Here is a 15,255-nt window from a genome sequence, read left to right on the forward strand (position 1 = left end):
TATTGCTTTGGGTCAAGCAGCAGATCGAGGCGACCAAAACAGACCTCTGACCCAGATTTCCTTTTTGCCGTATCGTCTATATTGAGGAGGTCCCCAAAGCGCTCATTAGTGATAAACTGATGGTGCGTCGGAATGACGCCCGTGTGGCGTCGAGCTGCAATATCGGCTTCTTCTTGCTCTCGTTTAAGTCGTCTCTGGTCCGCTAAAAGTTTCTGCCATGAAATTGCATAAAATGGGCAGTGAATCATCTGGTCCAGGGTATTGGAAAACTGCCAACAAAAACAACTACGGGAAAAGGTGCTGGGTCAATAGGGAGGAAACTTTAAGGTCAGATGTCAGAGGGGCTTTATGGTCACAACTACTATGTTCCTGTTGTAACCAAAACCCCCCCACCCCCACGCACTGTGTAGGAAGGAGACAGCACTGCACAGGAGAAACCCACCTGGGGAGCGCTGGGACACGGGAAGGATGAATTCTATACAGTTACACTGTCTACAAACTATCCCCTGGCTCAGCCAAAAGCTTCCTTCCTGCCTCCTGATACACGGGCAGCAAAGGCCAGGTGACCCAGGGTACATCCAGAGCATTCACAAGCATGCTGGGCTGGTGACGTGGGGCTGGAAGTGCTTCCTTACCTGGCTGAGTCAGTGATGAGTTCCCACAGTGTATTCCCATGGTGGGACCAGGGCTGGCTGATTTCTCCTGCCCAAATCAGGCCTGCTATGGGCTTTGGCTAGGTGGGGGTCTATGGCAACTAGGTCATTTTTGTGCTTCCTATGTCTGTTACTCTAACATGCTCGAAAGAGTAGAGATGCCCATTTCTGAAAATATGGCACCCCTTCTCCTAGGCCACCCAATCCTTCTTCCGGGTACAATTTTTAGGAGGCCTTAGCACATGCACCAAAGGCTATGTAACTAGCAGACAGCATCAGTTACTTTCTTAGGTACTTTTTTACTTAGGTGAAATTTCTTTATTAGGTGAAATTAAACTGAGCTTAAGGGAATGATGTAGAATATAAATAGGGAAGATAAACTAAGAATAATGGCACTTGGCTTTAGAAGAAATATCCTCTCCTAAACTAAGGAAATAGTCATCTATTTCTATTTTTAAAGGCCTTTTAAAATAATTAAGTAATGTTGCATTTTACCAAATGTCCTCATTGCCTACAGAAATGACCCCATAGAATAGAATTTTAAGGTATTTTCTTATTCCATACCAATCATACGTTCCTGGGATTAACATTCTTTATAGGAAAGCATTAATTAGAACTGATCATTCTTAGCATTGTCAATAAAACATTAGTCTTCTTCTAGCAGGCAACTGAATGACTCAAGTGACACCTAGCCCCAAAGGATGGTGGGCCCATTTTTCTATTTTTCTCCAGGGTCAACAAATAATAAAACGGCTGTGGGATTTCCAGTGTTCAGGCAAGTTGTAAAGACTAAATGAGAAAAGACACGAAAAAGTGCTTTGTAGAGCCCTGGTTTCTAGCTCTGCTTCTGGTATAAGTTAATGTGCTATGTGGCCCCGGGCAAGCCACTACCCTGGTGGGGTCATTTCCTGCATAAAACAAGAGGATTGGCTAGATGACCACTAATGTCCCTTCTAGGACTGACACGTTCTCATTTTCTGAAATGCCATATCATCAATCTTAATAATAAAGCATTTGCATAGAAAAATGCCAGGACTGCCACTCTATTAGCTGGGAAGTGTGAGTTGTTTCTGTGGCCATGGGAACGGACTGATGCTTGAGGCTGCCATACCCCTGGTGCTCTGGCCAAGGTTACATAAAATCAATGAAAGTGGACAGCAAATGGAGCAAAGCTCCAACCCAGTGCTTGAATCTGACCTTGGTAAATCCACATTCTCATCGTTTAACCACATAAGCCAAAAACCATGGACAAAGACACAAAATTTTTAAGCATCTGTGAGCCAGTGTTATTTAGGAAACAAGCTGCTCACCTTCTGTATGCACCTTTTAACACAGCAATTGCTAAACCAACTAAGTAAAATATGCCGCCGGTGTGGTAGGCAAGAACTCTATCACAAAACCTTCCATGTTGGATACAGGGTTTAACTAGCAAAATGGAATATCCTCTTCTTTCATCATAGCAGCCCAGGCTACCACAGGTGGGAGTCTTGTATCTCGGTGACAGTGACTAGAAATGAATCTGTTCTGTGGCTTGATGAATACCTATTGTATGTGAGTTTTTCACCTCGTTATTACAAATAATTCTCCATATCTAATGCTTCCTCCTGTTTCTTCCCACGGATGGGTGCAAGCATCTTACTGAATACTGTCTGTATTATGCCTGGAGAGGGGGAGAGCTATGGTCTCTCTTTTGTCTTTTGTCTCACTATCTGGCAGCAATGATATAATCCAGCTCTCCTCATAGTCAGCCTTGCCCTAAATCCTTAAGGAAAATCCTAAACTCGGAAACCACTCAAGAAAACAGAACAACATAGAAAAAGGGCTTCAGACTTTACAGGGAAAGGGACAGAGCTGTGTACACATGAGCACCCTCCCCCTCCCGCCACCCGGTTCAAAGCAATTCTTCCATCTCTTAAGTCATTAAAGGAAAATGGGCATCAGAGTTTGTTTAATCTACAGGACTCCTTCTCCTGGGAATGCAAAGTCCAGAAAGCAGGCCTCTTAACAACACTTTATCACAACAGAAACTTGTGATTTTGCCCATTTAAGGGGATATATAGAACTACCTCTTTCTAAACCTCAAAGAGGATGGGCTCCTTTCCCAGCCATCAGTCATACCAATGCAGCACAGACATTTCAGTAGCTACACAAAAAAGTCCACATCCCGAAGTTCTTGGCTGGGATTTACCAACATTTATTGGGGTATCCCTCTTCTTCTGAGTTAAAGGCAACTTCTCCAAATTGTTTTACAAAATGTATCATGGTCATTATTTTTCAGTTTCCTCTTTCTCCTACAGCATCCTTCCCAATATGAACTGTGCTTTGTGCCAACAGAGGGGTGGGCAGTATTGGAGAAATATGTGGGTGGATTTCCCTAGAGAACAATAAGGCGGGGGTTAAGGGGAGGGATGAAAGAGTGAAGCAAACTCAAGGTTCCCCTTACAAGGCACTGAACGCAGTGGAGGGCAACCTCCTGTGCAGCAGCACTGGCTGCACTTGGCATTTAGAACCTAGTGCCTTGGGGTAATCAGTCCTACTTTTTGGAAAAGCGGACTAAAAGAGGAATGACTGAGCCTATGTCATATAAAAAGTCACTTGTGAAAACCCCAATCTTTGCTTCCAATTGCTAGGCCATATCACCTCTCTGACAGATGTCTAGAATGTTTTCTTCCGTCATATATATATACATTTGTGTGTGTGTGTGTGTGTGTGAGGAAGATTAGCCTGAGCTAACATCCGATGCCAATCACTCCTCTTTTTTGCTGAGGAAGATTGGCCCTGCGCTAACATCCGTGCCCACCTTCCTCTACTTTATATGGGACGCCGCCACAGCATGGCTTGACAAGCAGTGCGTCAGTGCGCATCCAGGGATCCGAACCTGTGAACCCCGGGCCGCCAAAGCAGAGCACGCGCACTTAACCACTGTGCCACCAGGCCGGCCCCACTTCCTTCATATTTTTAATCTGTGCAAGAGCTAAGAGATTTTAAAGATGGCATTTACCTCTTTATCATCATGACGCCTTCGAATAAATTCTTCCGTGGATTCCAAGTAATCGGCTGGTATAAAATGTCTTGGTGATTCTGAATCTTCAAAACAACAAAGTAGAATTAAAATAGGCAAAGATTTAGTGGGAAGCCAGATTAGGAAAAGATTTCACCTTTAATCCATGATAAATATCAAGTTTTCACCATTGTTGAGACCAATGACCAATAATCAAATTCTGAAGGAAAAAAAACCCAGATCACCCCTCCCACTTTTTGGATTTATTTGTGAACTGGTTTAATACAAAGAAAACTAATCAGAAGACAAAAGGTGAGCAAAGAGAGAGGACCTTCTTTGTAAAGTGTCCCTAGTGAGAGGCGTGCAGGATCTCACGGGGACACACCGTACACTCACACACACACAGGGCCACCGAGAGAGGCTGCCTCTCAAAAAACGACAGGTGAGTCGGGATTGGTGCCAACGGCAAGGGGTTCAGGAGTTCAAATGAACCAATTTCTCAGATGAGCTAAACGGCCAATTTTTCTTTCGAAACAGAGTTTGGTGGTTAGTCTAAATGACATGAGGGCTTTGTTTTTAAAGAAGTGCAGCCACTACGAGCCATGATTAATTGCCAAGCAAAACAAACAGAAAACAAAGGACGGACCAGAAAATGAGCACCAAGGGCACACGGGAGGAGGGACAAAGCAAGCACAGTGGAGAGACGGGTGAGGTGAGACCGGCAAATACATAAAATGCCACCTCCAAGGGACGCTCCCAGTGCACTTTGTGGGTTGTTGTTCCTGTCCAGGCCGTGGTCTGAGTACGGCACAGAGTTCCCGTTAGTAAAGGCTCTCGGGCAGGCCTCGGGGACCGCGGGTCTCTCCTGAGGGGCCTCTGAGACCCGGCTGAGCCTGGCCATGGTGTGTCGGGAGGACAGGCGTTTGGGAACTGAGGGCTTTCCCCCAGAGAGGGGCTCGTCCTGATGGGGCTGACTGGGGAGGTCTGGCTTCTGGCTCGCCCGGGGTCCTGAGAAGTCACCAGGGGAAGGCTGTCTGGGGTAGTGCTGGAGAGGCTTTTTCAACCGAAAAGGGAGGGGGCTCATCAGGTAGATGTTCCTGAGGAGCATGCTCTTGTCCCCTCTGGAGTCCGGGCGCCACTCAGGCTGTCTGGAGCTCTGCTGCTGCTCGTGCTTCCGGATGGTGGTGAAGCGGGTGTACGAGGCCGGGCAGGTGCCCTTACACTTGTTGAGGCGGTGTCTGGGGAAGTCTCCGTGAACACTGCCACTGCTGCCCTCTCTGCTGTCACTGGAGATGTTTGAATAGCGGTCGAGCTCATCGGAGCAGGCAGAGAGGGGCTCAGAAGGCACGAGGCCCCTGAAGCCCAGGGTGGGGTCCACCATATTGCTACTTGTTGGGGAGGCATAGACGCCCCCGGGGTTCATCCCGTCCATCTCCCTGGGCCGGAGCTTGGTTGACTCCAGGAGGGACTCGGCGGAGCGGGCCGAAGTCAGGCCACTCCGGGACAACATAGGTGTAGGGGACTTGCTCAGCCGGCCGGACAGGTCCAGGGATGGCATGGAACGGGACCGCTGAATCAGCTGCTCAAAAGCTGTGATGCGGGAGGAGACAGTGTGCTTAGGGATGTGCTCTGAACTCTCCTGACTGGTGCCCAGCTCACCCCTGGCCAATGCCAGGCTGCTCCTTTCAAAGTGGGAGGCAAGATCCCGCACACTGGAGGAGGAGACAGATCCCAGGAAGAGGCCAGCTCGGTTGATCTGGTGCATGTCCCGGTAGAACATAGAAAACTGCAACCCAGCCTTTCTGGAGAGAGGGCAGGGCCTCCTGGCACTGGTGCTGTACTCCTGCAGGCTCATGGTACTGCTTGACTTGCTGTCATAATCCCGCCGGGAGTGCATGAGCAGGTTCTCGATGCTCCCCCCCACTTGGAGGGGGAGACTTCTTTTGGAATCATTCAAAGAAACTGAAACACAAAGGTTCTCACAGCTCTGAGCCTTTTCTGATGGCAAGAGTATGCTCTTCTGTTCCTGCAAAAGAGTGCTGGGAGCAGAGAGCCTGGGTTTGAATTTGGAAGGAAGGATTTCTGAAATGCAGGCTTTCGCAGCCGACAGGGGTTTCTTGTGCTTACATACAGGGCCTAACGCATTGCTAGTGTTAACCGTTCGGCTATGAACCGAAGATGAAGAAATCATGTGAGCATTCCCACCTTTACGATCCACTGGAAAGCATGCAGAATAAAATAAACAGACCCATTAGGTTAAAGCTGAAAGCTGCTAAAAAAAAAAAAAAAGGAGAGGTAACATGCTCATTTGTCATAAGGGCTTTTTTTTTTAAATTTCCAGTTGATATCTGGAAGCAAAATAATCTGTGCTGCAAAGCAGGTGCAAAGATGCAACGAAAAATGGCCACCCTACTAGAGTTAGGAAGGGCTAAAGCTCAGCTAATTTCTAAGAAAAGGGAATCAGAACGAAAAAAGAGAGACGCTTCAGGGAGAGCAAGGATGGGGGTTCAAAGGAAGGGAAACTATTAACACCAGAAAGAAAAATGGCCGGTGAGAAACTAGGGGAGGGGCTCAGAGCACTCAAACACCTGGACAGGGATCTGAACAAGGCAACCTTATTTCCGTGGTGGAGGTTCACCCACTGCCAACACCCTGAGAGCAGTGTGGACGGCCGGGAGGCCTGCAGGCTATGCTCAGTTACCTTTAGTGGAGGCCGAGCTGGATGGTCGCTTGAGCCCACTCAGGCCCTGGAGAGGGATGTCTCCACCTTCCAGGACGCTTTTATAAATCTGCCTCTCGTTCTCCAAGCTAGCCAGGTCCCCAGGAGCCCCATCTGATTCCCTCTTTACTGCGTGGAAGTTGGAAGAATATATACTATGAACAATACAATGTTAAAGGAAAGAGAGAAGAGGAAAAACAAAGAAAGAATAGAAATTAGTATTTTTAACATTTTTCTAAAAAGCACATTACCAACTGAGGATAAGAAACACTTCCTGACATCCTAATCAAGCACCCTCCTTTCTAAAGGGCATTCTAAGTAGAACTTAGACATCGAGTTTTACAGACAAGACAGGCCCACGGGTGCCCCTGAAGGCTCAGGAATCATGTCCAAACAGCAAAGTACTCTGAGACAACTGCACTTGTGCTTTAAAAGAATAACTCTGAGAAACACTGCCTGGGGAGGGAGGGCAGGAGCAGAGGTGGGGGAGGGTATGGGGGAGGTCAGGAGACAGACTGGGAGGAGGGGACGGGAAAGGGGTGCTGGGGGCCCAGTGGCTGCACACAAGGTAGAACAGTCGAGGACATGAGTAGAGCCTCTGACATGTCACCAGCCAGAGTTGGTGACTTACAAGTTCACTACTTGGATTATTTTCTGGGTTATTCTTCACAATTAAAATCAGCAGTGAAAGGAAGAGGCTCAGCTGTCCTGGGTCTCCAGGAAAATCAGCCACCAAGTGCAGCTGGAACCTGGGATTCTATCTGCTCTTATCATCCCAGCCATTTTACACCCACTTCTTTCAAAATTTGTATTCAGAACCTTATGACATGCGTTATGAGTATAAACTACTGCTCATTTATATCCTTTGTTTATTTTTATCTTGTTGAAATTCTAGGTATTTTTGCAAGTTACCACAAATCCCTTTTGGAATGAGGTGAGGCACAGAAAAATCTAAGAGCACTTACTCACTGAAGCCCTCCCTCCCCTTCCCCTAATCCCAGTTTTCTACGCCTCACCCACTGACACGTGTACACACACTCACACGCACGCACTCTCTCACTCAGACAAGTGAATGACCCCTTCTCACAAAAGTACTCAGGCTTCTGCTAGGGTGCTTTTCAATCCTACTGATTTCACTTTATTGGTATCAGTATGGACTTCTCAAGCTCTGAAGATGTATACAGCTTCATTCCAATTTCTTCATCCCAATATTTTATTATGAATATGATCAAGTGTATAGGAAAGCTTAAAGAATTATGATAGTGAACACTCATATATCATTCTCTCTGGCCTAGGTCAGGGAATGAAATGCTTTTCCCTTTTCCTCAGCCGAGACAGAAGAACATTACTGGGAATCTATGGGAAAAGAAAACCAACCCTCAAAGCTGAGAAGGTAAAAGCATGTGAGGGAAGTAAGTAGACACAGCAGTCTCCAGGGTGTGCGTCTCAGACGAGAAACCTCCGGCCGGGGGAAGGCCGGGGCGAGTCTCTTTCCCCAGGCTGTGCCCTTGTTTGCAGGAGCCCACTACACTCTAGGGTCCACAGGCACACTCAATAAATATTTGTTGAATGAATAAAAGGTCACATTTTCTGAAAGTAAAATTGGCGCACATGATCTAAGGATATGTCTTTGTGAAATTATGTATTTAGAAATTCTCCCACAAGTATAAGAATTATATCACATTCACTCCCAGCTCCTGACATCGGTGACCACAGAGTCATCAGAATGGTGGAAGAGTAAGACTGCCCGGAATTAGGATGGCCCAGGCTTAGGCTGGCTGTCCTTACTGGTACCCCTGGCCCCTGCCTGGAGGTGCCCACTCCCACCCCTAGAGATGACAAGGCATGGCTTGCCAGGCTGGGGGGCTAGGCCTAGGGACAAGGGCTGCCATCCACACAGCTTTTGGCTCTCCTGCTTCTGCCTGCAGGGGGCGCTCACCTCCCCCCTTCCCCCCCTCCCACCCCCCCCCACCTCCCGTCCCGCCGCCCCCCGCCAGGTTCTGATTGATAAAAGCCATCAACTCTTGCTAGAGGGCTGGAGGACCCCTAAAGGTGACTTGTAAGGTTGTGGCCAATTTCAATAAATGTAAGCTCATCGAAACTGGCTTTAACTTTGAATTTTGTGATTAAAAATAAATCTGCCCCGTTTTTAAATTTCCCTTTCACAGTCCATGCTCTCGTTGTGGTTGCATTTTCCAATTTTGTCCTTCACTTTAACCCCATGTTTCTGCTTTTGTACAACCTCAACTGCAAAAACGATCCAGGTATGGATATCCTTTAGCCTTGCCAACCAACAGTTGTGGTGACTGAGGTCCATTTTGCGAGGGGACAGTCTCTAAAGCCCTGCTGGCCCTGGTGTGGGGCTTCCAGACCTCCCTGAGCGCTGGGGAGTGACTGTGACAGCAGCTTCTCCCCTGCTGCCCTTTGAAGTGCCTCAGCCTCAGTCAGAACTTCCAACCCCATCTTGCCTAGTTCCTCCTAATCTTGGTCACGACTCTTGGCCGTAACCGGATGCCTGACCTCATGCGTCCTCTACCTCATCAGTGATCAGAACTCACTTCCCACCCACAGCCACCCCATTTTCTGGCTTTAGTCCACCATTATCACCATTTTTTCCTGCTTTTCCACTAGAACAACAAACTAGCACTCAGGAAACCTCTCAGAATGGATTTGCTATAGCCAATTGTTTTCCTTCTGATACTGATGCCAACATGTTTTCTCCAGATGTGTAACACTTTGCAACGGAGGTGCTACTTGTTTAAAAACAATATCTAAAAGCTCTAGAACAATGTTTTTAAATGTATCATCTCCATCAGATCTCCTAAAGTTGGAAAGACAGACAACATTGTTCCACTGTACCAAAGGGGAAACTGAGGACCAGAGTGGTGAAGGCATTTGCAGAAGGTCACAGAGTTGTTGGATGCCTGTTGCGTTCAAATAGATGAGAGAGGATGAGAAAAGCCTCAACCAAGCTGACTGAGAAAGGCCCCATCAGGATTAGCAGCTACTGACTACTTAACAAGTCCAGTCCAGAAGCTCAGCTCTCAGCAGCTTGTGTTGAGCCAGTTCTCAGGTCAGAAGGAGCAAGCCAGGAGGAGACAGTGTGCCTAAGAGGCAGAGCCGGCTGCTGAGTTTCCAGGGGATTCAACAAAAACGCTCTCACTGGAAGAATGAAGTGAGAGAAGAGAGCCATCATCTTGGGGCCAACTGTTTCCAGTTGTGCTAAAGGGGGCTCTAGAGGAGGCGGGCGGGGTCCTGGCAGGCTGTGATTCCAGCCTGACTCCAATAAGGAATGTGGATCAGCTGAGGCAAACCTGCTCTGTTTAAAAACTTGGAAACAACCTGTTTCTCTCAGTCTCAATTTCTTTCATGTGCAAAAGTAATAGGTGTGGTGAGATAGTCCACTTTCAAATCTGTTATCTATCTAGACCTTTCTTTTGAGCTCTAGACACACGCATTCAACTGCCTTCTAGAAATCTCCACTTGGATGTTCCTCAGGCATCTTAAACCAAACATGTCCCAAACCAAACACAGCTCTGATCCTCTATCTCCCATCACCCAAGACAGAGAGCCCAGGGAATCAACCCCCTTCTCCCTCACCTTGCTCCCCAAACCTAATCAGTCACGAAGTCCTGCTTACTCCCTATCCTTGACACAGCTCACATTAATCCCTACGCTCTCTACCTCCCTGGCCACCCCCTCACCACTGCTCACCTACACCTCTGCAGTAAACACACAATCACTCCCCAATCTTCAGCCCTGACTCCCTCCAATGATCTTTGCAAACCACTGCCAATGATATTTCTAGAAAAGATCTCATTATGTCATTCCACTGCTCATTTTATTCACTCAACAAATACTTATTGAGCACCTATTAAGTATCAATCACTCTCCTGGGTGGAGATTCAAGAGGGAACCAAACAGACAAAAAATTCCAGGCTCATGGAATTCACGGTTCAAAACCACTTGGTGTTTTCAGGAACAAAAAAAAAGTAACTGTTATTAACTGTGCCTTTGGAAAAGGGAGTCTAGACAATCTGGAGAGGGCGATTTCATCTTATAGCTTTTTTATTGCACGAAAAAAATTTTTCGTATTTATAAAATTATGTTATTGTTATTCATTTTTTATTTGCTGCTCCTCTATAAAGCCTTCCCTTCCTCCCCCACAAAACAGAGGTGCTCACTCCCGCTTGACTCCCATTATTGCATTTACCACAGTGGATTCTGATTGTTATTTACAAGTCTGTCTCCCCATTACACTCTGAGCCCCTTGATGGCAGGCAGTTTATCTTATTAAAGTTTGCATGCCAGGTGCCTAGCACTGTTGTTCAATAAATATTGGTGGAATAAATGATTCTATGAAATTAAATGCTTATATGCACACAGATTTTGGACACATTTTTAAGGTCCAGGGGAGTCTTTAATGGTTCATATAGTTCTTCAGGTGGTTTGTGTTTTGAGTTTATAATTTATAGCAGTTATAAAAACACAAGAGCATAATTCACGTATACAGCAAGAGAAGTAAGTGCCATTAGAGGCACTACCATGAGATTGGGGATAGGAAAGCTCACTTGGGGCCTATGTACACAAGCTAAAATGCTTGCTATTTACCATATATGTAAGAGGGAGGGGCAGCACTGAAACATCTTCAGCAGGGACAATAACCGCATAGCCAAGTACTGAGACAAGTAATCTGGAAGAGGACTCAGGATGGTTTGAGGGAGGGGGAAAGGAGGCTGGTAGTTACACCATGAAGAAGTGATTGAGGAGCGCACACCTCTCCCAGACAGAATCCTAAGGCTGGTTTGGGAAAATAAAGCCACATCTCTGAGAATCAGACAAGTTAGCCCCCTCTCAGTCCCATCTTTCCCTGTGACAGGTCCAGCCAAGGACCCAGCCCCACCATTCCCCCACCTTTATACTGGATGCGTCCTGTCTCAGTCACACACACCCTCCCTCCAAGAACCAGCAAATGAGGAGAACTTTGATTCTAAACTCAGACACATAAACTCACGTTCTAAAGGTAAAGTTGCCAATACCGGGAAAAAAGCTTATCAAGGTAATATGAATCATCACAAAATTAATTTGGAAGAGGAGGAGAAAACAGAAGAGAAATCATTAGAAGACTACAATTAAATTGCTACTTATTAGCAAACTGTACATCATTCAAAGCCACTAGACTGCTACAAATAACACACTTGGACCCCAAACACAAGCCTCTCCCTATTTCTGACATTTCATACATTAAGCCATGTAAACAAAGTGGCAACTTACTATCCAGGAGGCTCTGAAGAAATTTCCGGAGTGGGGCTGACTGCTGAGCTCTGTAAATGTCAAAAAAAAAAAAAAAAGTGTAGATGATTTATTTTGACTCAGATGTTTCAAGCCAAGGGGGCTAAGAGAGAAGTCCCTTTCCTTTCCTAATTTAGATAAAGACCTCTGGGAGACAGGGAGCCTGGCTGGAAAGGTCTCAGTGCTGATGGAGGGCGGTACTCTTTCTCTAGGAGGAGGATTCTGGGCAAGCGGGCTCTCTCACACTCTGGCCTTTTGTCTTCCAGTGGCTGCAGCCAAGGCTCTCTGGGTGGGTGAGGAGATAGCCCGTTCCTTATATTTATCTTCAGTCACAGGCCCACTAGGTGGACTGGTCCACCATTTGGCCAACATGCATTCGTGACGTGCACAGGAAACCCTTCACCAGCTTATCCCCAGGCCTCAGACTGCCCCCTGCCAAGCCCACCAGACTCCTTCATGCGCCCCAGATGCCACATCCAGAGAGAGGGTCATCCGACACTTTAGGTACAGAATGAACAGAAATGCATTTCAAAAGACCATAATATATTTAGATAATTTGTTTACCAGTGCAGATTCAGAAGTGTGGAAATGGGGAGAAATATAGCTCCACAAAACCTATTAATGACCATTTCAGCATGAGTGGGGGAACATTTTATAAAATTACAGGCCACTATGCAAAAGGAGGAAAACAATTAAATGAGAGCTACATGCAGAGGAAAAGCAATATAATTACGTATTGTAGGATTTCTGTTGTTGTCTTGGACAGAAAAAGGCACAGGGCTCAATATACTTGTTTTTAAAAATAAATGTGATAGTTGAATAAATCAATGAAAAAGTTAACTTTTAAAGATACTCCTATCTCTAATAACGACCATTTCAAAGAAAGCAAGCTATTTGGAGGAGAGATATTTGGAGAAAGGAAAGAAAGAGAAACACCAGGAGAAAGAAAAGGAAGGAAGAGATTATGAAAGAGGGAAGAGATGATGGGAGGGGAGGCAACCTTCATCAGGGCTCACTCAGCTGGCCCTCTGCCTGCTGAAACACCAACCCTCAGCCTGCTGGGTCATTTCTCAGGGCACCTCTGCACCCACACTCCACCGCGCCCCAATTATTCCTCAGAGAAGGCCCCGCTCTAACCTCCACATTCATCCTTCCAGTCTTTTTGCCTGCACTGGTCTCTCCTACCCATCCCCTCCTGGAGTCTCCCACCCTTGGCACCTGTCCCATTCTGGGTCTTCATCCCGCTTTGAGGATGATGCCCTGGTCTCCATCTTGGAACTGCTTGTGCACAACCCTGCTGGGTCCTCTGAGAATATGCCACCCCCTTGCTTCCTGACCACATCTTTTGATCAGTGCTGTGCCCCTTGGGGACCCCCTAATTCCTCACCACATACTCTAGCTCCCATCAAGTGCTCACCCAGCAACCTCTGAAGTTTTTAGAAGCCTCTTGGTTATCAAATCCATGGACCTTTTCTCGGAACCAATCTCTTGGGACCTCTCCGGAGCACTGGGCCGTTCTTCCACTTTCTCCTCTTGCTCCATCACTCACTTTTCCTCCCATCTCTCTCAACTGTTCTTCCTCTGACCTCCCCCTTCTCCTGTTCCATGTTGTCCAACATCCCAAGGGGTAGTTGTTGGTCTCTCATTCTTTCTCTCAACATGATTCTCCCTTCAATCTTGCATCTACTCCCAGGTCGGGTCCCTTCATCTGCTCTGGATGTCAACCATCATCTTTCTTCGGGTGACTCCAATTGACTTTGTAAGCCCCTGCTTCTCTCATGAGACCTAGTCTTATATTTCCAAGCACCTATTGGATGTTCTCTCTGTGATACCCAACCAACACCTCAAAAATAAACTACCTAAAGCAAACTCCTTCATCATACCTCTACACTGATTTTTCTCCCCATCTTTCTTATGTGACATACTGATGTCTCCATTCTTCCACCTTCCTGGCCAAAACCCTCGAGTTGTCTTTTTCTCCATCCCACCCCCCAGTTCTTTGTTCTTCACACCAATTAGTTAAAATGTCCCATTGCAATTTCCTCTGTGATCCCTCTCACATCTACTCTTCCCCTCCCTCCACGCTGGTGCCCTGGAGTATGGGCTCTCATCACTACATGCCTGGACTACTGCAGTAGCCTCCTTGCCCTCACAATCTCCAACTGGAGGTTTTCCCTTCAATTCGTCCTCTCCAGAGTGATGACACTAACCTTCCTAAAACACTTCCTGAATTGCATCAATGGTCTGAGGGAAAAATCAATCATCTCCTTAACCATATTTTCTGAGCCTCTACAATCCAGGGTCAACCCTCTTTCCCAAACCTCCCTCCTACTATTGCCACGCCCAATTTTCTATTACAGCTGAATTCATCTACTTTATTCCCTGAATACATCCTAAACATGTTCACTACTGTGCTTTTCCATGCCTTAAATGGATGCCCCCTACTTTCACCATGTCCCTAAGTTCCATCCATCTTTTAAAATCTCAGCTAACTCCTCTGTTTCCCTGATTTTCCCCAAGATTTCTCTTTCTCCTGGCACTTAGAGCCTATACCATTCATTTAGCTCTTAGCAGGCACTGCTGTGTACTGTTGGAGATCCTTTATTTATGAATGTGACTAAACTGTCATGTTCCTGAAGGCAAAGTCCATTTTTGTGTGATTTAGAAGCTCCCTCAGTATGTATCATACATATTAGGAATGAATGGCGAACAGGTAACTGACCAACGTGAAGATTATTCATTTATGTATCAGACACTTCTCTGTGCCCACCTTGCCCCGGGTGGGGGTCTAGCACCAGAAGCTGTCTCTGGCCTCATGGAGGCTGCAGTTAGTTCAGCAGTTCTCCAGCTGCCTTTCCTGCTCACGTGTGTTGCAGAACCACTCTTGTTATTTTAGACTACCTTGAAAAGGGCCCTGATTCATCTTTGGCTGACCCGTAACCTCAGCGCTCCTGTCCTGCCCAGCTCACTTTAGGACTTACCTGCAGCCACAGTTCTCGCTCTAGAACTAGCTCAGACCTTCAGTCCCACAGGGGCTACAGCTGGTTCCGGACACTACCCTGGTTGAAAACTCAGCCCCCACATCCCCCGCCCCATCACTTACCTGCCTTGATGGTGTGCACTGTCGCTCACCTTCTGTGCCTCCTCTAAGTTCTCAAGGCACTGCTGGCTGCCCCATCCTTTGGTGAATCTGTATTTGAAACCCCAACTCCCCTGACCTGCCTGCCATTCCTTGGCTTCTTACCCTCTTATCCCAGGCTCCCTTAGCTGCTGCCATAATCCCCTGGTGTTTTTCACTCCTTCCCTGGTTTGAGTTTCTGACACTCATGACTTTTTGTACCCAAATCACTCACACTGGTCGTCTGACCTTTCTTGTCTTAGTTCTGCTTAAGTATAACATGACCCGCTAGCATTTTCCACTTTTCTTGCCGTAGCTTGTGGACCTTCCTAACCCCTTCAGCAGTGTCTGAATTCCCTTTATTTTCTGTAAAGATCTCCTTTCCTTGCAGGGTCTCTCTTGTTTTGTCTGAGAGCCCTGGGGGCAGTTCTCCAAACATTTGGTATTTTTCCCCCCTTGGGAACCCATTTAC

The 15,255-nt window shown here is 46.7% G+C and overlaps 1 protein-coding gene across 14 annotated transcripts in view; it reads right to left on the reverse strand.

Annotated features, from left to right (window-relative positions):
* Positions 1–15,255, reverse strand: part of SORBS1 (sorbin and SH3 domain containing 1) — a 219,596-nt gene that overhangs the window by 33,075 nt on the left and 171,266 nt on the right. For 10 of the 14 annotated variants that reach the window (XM_087432317.1, XM_087432319.1, XM_087432318.1 and 7 more), the window contains 4 exons: positions 11,648–11,697; positions 6,356–6,528; positions 3,655–3,740; positions 45–212 (listed from right to left, as the gene is read on the reverse strand). In XM_087432317.1, the coding sequence (XP_087288443.1) occupies positions 45–212; positions 3,655–3,740; positions 6,356–6,528; positions 11,648–11,697 (477 nt within the window). Of the gene's footprint in view, positions 1–44; positions 213–3,654; positions 3,741–4,395; positions 5,872–6,355; positions 6,529–11,647; positions 11,698–15,255 lie in introns of all 14 variants that reach the window. The other 4 variants (XM_087432324.1, XM_087432326.1, XM_087432321.1 and 1 more) reach the window with 2 other exon arrangements.

Source organism: Ceratotherium simum, chromosome 6 (assembly GCF_057802395.1).
Source record: "Ceratotherium simum simum isolate JZ-2026a chromosome 6, ASM5780239v1, whole genome shotgun sequence".
Lineage (NCBI taxonomy): Eukaryota > Metazoa > Chordata > Mammalia > Perissodactyla > Rhinocerotidae > Ceratotherium > Ceratotherium simum.